Source organism: Cariama cristata, unplaced genomic scaffold (assembly GCF_000690535.1).
Source record: "Cariama cristata isolate BGI_N322 unplaced genomic scaffold, ASM69053v1 scaffold42189, whole genome shotgun sequence".
Taxonomy (NCBI): domain Eukaryota; kingdom Metazoa; phylum Chordata; class Aves; order Cariamiformes; family Cariamidae; genus Cariama; species Cariama cristata.
Window position 1 is genome coordinate 10,390 of NW_009634959.1, and position 4,731 is coordinate 15,120.

Here is a 4,731-nt window from a genome sequence, read left to right on the forward strand (position 1 = left end):
CATTGTTCACCTAGGTGAGTTAACTAAATATGACTAACCATGAATCCCCGGTGGTATAGGTGGATCCCTGCTCAGTTTGTAAGTGGGAAACTGTGACAAAGTTTATAGAATACATTAAAAAAAGGCTAAACGCTAAGAATCTGTAGACTGAAAGAAAATACCCATTCATTCAGTAATGCTGCTAGTTATTTTTTAAAATCTATGAAATATTTAACCACGTTTTTGTATGAAGTGTACTGTGTTAAAAAAAAAAAAAAGAGAGAGAAATAGAGACCAAGAACTGTTATTTTAAATTAGTTTTAATATGTCTCTCAGGACAAAATAAACAGGTGTAGATCCAAAATTCATCTGAAAAAATCTGCATAAGGTGTTAAGTATAGTTTGCACATACTATGGAAATGCTTAATTTTCTTTCCTTTTATAAAGTGCATTATGCCAGAACTGTAAGACCATATATAGCCAAATTAAATATTACAAAAGCTTTCAAAATCCTATACTGCATGGGTTAGGAAGCATACACCTGACTATGAAGGCCATATTTTAAGGGTAAGTGTCAGAAAATACATCAAATACATTAATGTGCATGAGTGAATCAGTAATTGCTACTTCTAAAAAAATATTATCTTTACCACAAATTATGCCATTTTGGTAGATGTTTACCCTTATTCTTCTATCCAGATATCTAACAGGACGATGCATCAACCAGTTTTAGTCATTATTATTGCATTTGGCTGGGAAGAAAGAAGAAATTAAATTCATCACAGTGATTGTTATTAAAATGAAATTCCAAACAATACAAAATAATACACATGGGCAACAGCCAAAATGAAAGCAAATTTACATTAAAATGTTCTTATTAAGCATTGTGTCACTCAGTAGATTAAAGAGCTTTTTGATAAAAGCCTGAACTTATTCACATTTAACTCAATGACAACACATATGAAATTCAATAGGACTAGAACTTTCATTTAAAAAATCCATGCTATGAAATTAAATGAAATGCACAACATTATTTTTATGGTAACAGACTAAGTCAGGGGATAATTGCCTATTACATCATGCCCATTGACAACATCACTGGGTTTTTGATGAATCCTTCAATGCAAAGACAGGCAATGTGTATCTAACGGAGACTTAATGGAAAAATTACTTAATGGAAAATAAAAAGATTAGGTGAAGAAGAGAAAGTAATCCTGTGAAAATGAAGCTACAAAACCTAAATTTTTCAATATGCCAAATACTTCATTTGGAGTTGATCACTTAATCCAGTTATTCAGCAGACAGAGTGGCTTGTTAGTCATTGTGGACTTTGCCTGTAAATCAACCAAAGCTTAAATATAGCGGCCACCTCCTAGCACAAATGCACTGATGAAGATGGGGCCAAGAAAAGGAACAACGCTAGATCATCCAGTAGTCAAATGTCACAACATTAAGCCACATGAAACCAAAACTTAATTACTGTACCTCCAAGCATCTTTATGCTTAAATTACCTCATATAAATGAGGCACATTTCACAGTGCTTGTAATAATTAGCACTTACCAAGCACCTTTCAGAAGTGCTTTGCAAACATTAAATAAGGTCAGAAATCTCATTGCTCCTTTATTAGAACATCCATAAATATGACTGGGAGAACTTCCTCATCAATGTCAGAGCAAGGACTGCAGGGCTCAACCCACAGACCTCCAAAAAACCAGTGCAAAATAGGTGAGGATGTATTCGTAATTGTCATTTTACAGATTGCAAAAACAGTAGCAGGGAGATTAAACAACTTGCCAAAGATCAATGAAAGAGCTGTAGCTGAATTAAGGATTCATGGCTTTGGGCTCTTTTTTTTTTTTTTTCCCCAGAGATAAAGGGTATTTGCTTCTGGCATAAAGCCAGAGTCTCTGATGAACCGGGGTATTAAGAGACTGCACTGCAGCCGGAGGGTGTAAGAATTCTGCCTTACAAGCAGCAATACATCCGTAAACAGTTAAATTTAGCGCTTGCTACGTGCTTGTACTGGTACTTTTGTAATTGCTTCTTGACACAAATGGGTTTGAACATTAACCATTATTTAGTATTGAGTGAGAAAAGACAAAGGGGATGAGTATGACACAAGATACTCAGGATAGGTTTTTCTTTTTCCCCATCTCTGATGCAAAGAACGTCATCATTTTGTATCCTTGGAGTTGTCATTTCAGAAAACGGGTATTTTCACAGACTACATAATGGCATTACCGGGGTTGTGATGCCATTTCCACAGCCCCTGGGAATGATACAAAAATATTGTTATAGCCCTCTGAGACATATATAGAAAAGGAACATTTACTCGGAAAATTCCACAGTTAGGGAATAGCTCCATTTCTAGTGTATTCTTTTTCCTCTACAAGAGGTAGACCTTTTTTTGAGAGCTCTTGATGTATAACCATTATAAATTAGAAGACCCACAAAGAAATGCAAGTGTATTCTTGAAGATTCTGGGACCTCTTCACGGCTTCTACATGTCCCAACCCTGGCTGCCACATGTCATCCCCTTCTATAAATAGGCATTACATTTTGCTGAGGAAGGTCAAAATGTGAGGGGTGTAAATATTGCAGCAGTCATCATTAAGTCATGCATTGATTTATTCTTGGAAACCTAGGAGCTGTGGAAGCAAGTGTGCCTTACAGAGCCGCAAGTCCCAAGTTCCTCAACAGAGAACTACAGTAAAACTTTGGAAATTACAATCACTGCACCAGCAGGAAGAAATGTCTCAGGTTCACTGAGAAAACACAGTGTGCTGTCGCAGCTCCACTCTCCCCGTGTGTTTTGTATCCTGAGGACTCTCTTCCTTCCACCTTCACTCACTCCTTCCCTACTGCATAAAATAAAGACTGCACATCTGACAGCCTCCAGAGGGACTGTCAGTTAGGACACAGGATATTTGAAAGAATTATTAGACAGGTCAACTTTCTCCAGTTTGGCCCCTCTACAGATGTTATCTCAGTTACTAGGATAGGCTCTGTGATAAAAATACTTTAGCTGCTTTCCATTCATTTTAGTGGGCTATTAAAAAATCATTACATAAAAATTATAGATAATTGTGTTTGCTTTGCTTTGTGCAGTCAAAAATACCTACCTTACTTTACTGTATTTTAGAAACTGAAGATATGTATAATTTAAGTACATGGTATCTGTCTTATTACTGCCAACCCAGATACATAGACACTTTAACATTTGAAATTGAAGAACAAATCCAAGCTTCACAATCTTGAAGTTACTCAGTAACTACTGGAAAAGGCTTAATACTGGTTTCAGCAAGAAGAAATAACTCTATATGGATGTCAAATACTTTCAAATTTAAAAAAAATATTTTTTCCTTATTTTGTTAAGAATACTTTTTCAATTTTTTTTGTTCATGGCCACTAAGGAGATTTTATACTGAATGTACTGAGAACTTGAAGATAAATAAAATGTTACAATACAGAATATATGTTTTGTTTCTATTCAATTCCTAGAAGAACACGTTGGTTTTAAATAGCATCTCCATTTAAAGAGGAAGCAGTAAGGAACAGATGAACGCTAATTTGTGCTTCTCATCACTGAAGTTCTTCAGTTGTTTAAAACAGCTGGATCATCGACTCTCTTGATTTTCCAACTCCGACCCACTTAACTAGGGAGGAAAACACTTCTATTAGAACAATCAGTGAGAGTAAACATTATAACCAATGAACTGGAGTAATTTTCGCCTTTCATCATGCTTCACTACAAACTGGACAACTTTGCGCTGAAACACAATGCTAGAAGTTTTACTGTCAAAACCCACTCTACTCCTACCGCATTACCAGACTAGAAGTGCAATATACTGAAATCTGAAAGCATGAAATAATTATACCGTAAACACAAAGCATTGCAGATGGAAGGCCTAACAGAAGGCCAAGCATGTTTGTTGCAGGTTTAAATGTCATTGTCTTGAGTGATAGGGTGTATAGCTAAATCCCTGCAGAGAGGAAATGAGAGCTCTGCCAGACTGTGAAGTATTCTTGATTTGGACCAGGAGACAGTGATGCACACATGCTACAACACTGTTAAATGCAAGGCTGCAATTAAAAACATTATGCAGTGTGAGCAGCGACCCCAAATACCATACTATAATTGGTCCACTACAGGTTTTATTGCCCACGGATACTATAGAACTGACTGTAGGTAGGTCTCATTTAGCCGTCAAACCTACCAAGGCACCCTGCCTTCACACTGAGAACCAGAGAAATGAAGTAAGGGGAGCTTTATTTACATATCCCATCGCCCACATCTGTGTCCATGACCACACATGGGCCATTCACTGAGTTTCAGATTCTGCTATCAGATGCTTCCTAATCCATGAACAATACTGGAATTGCCACAGTTGTAACTATCCCATACTCCCCAAATGTGGCCTTTGAGGTGCTTTATGGAAAACAAATCATACATGCCAGCTTTCTAAGTTTGCTACTGTGGAAATTCCCTTCCAAACTCCACCATTCATGCCATGCCTAGCTCTCCGCATGTCTAGAGCTCTAACAATTAGATTTGAAGAAAACTGGATGGCTTAACCTTTGGGGACTGATCATGCTAAAATTCTCATTTTCATTCTTCCAAAGTGGCAGAATTGGGCTAAACAATCTTGTATCCATTATGCAATACATCTCTTTATAAGGGTAAGTACGGAAGAGAGAAAGGGAAAAAAAAAAAAAAAAAAAAAAAAAAACAAAATTATCTTTCACACAC

General features: G+C 36.6%; 1 protein-coding gene across 1 annotated transcript in view; it reads right to left on the reverse strand.

Annotated features, from left to right (window-relative positions):
• Positions 1-3,394: 3,394 nt before the first annotated feature.
• Positions 3,395-4,731, reverse strand: part of ADSSL1 (adenylosuccinate synthase like 1) — a gene marked incomplete at its 5' end in the record, with an annotated part of 13,425 nt that continues 12,088 nt past the window's right edge. Inside the window, one exon of the mRNA XM_009707312.1 lies at positions 3,395-3,637. Coding sequence (XP_009705614.1) covers positions 3,585-3,637 — 53 coding nt within the window. The remainder of the gene's footprint in view (positions 3,638-4,731) is intronic.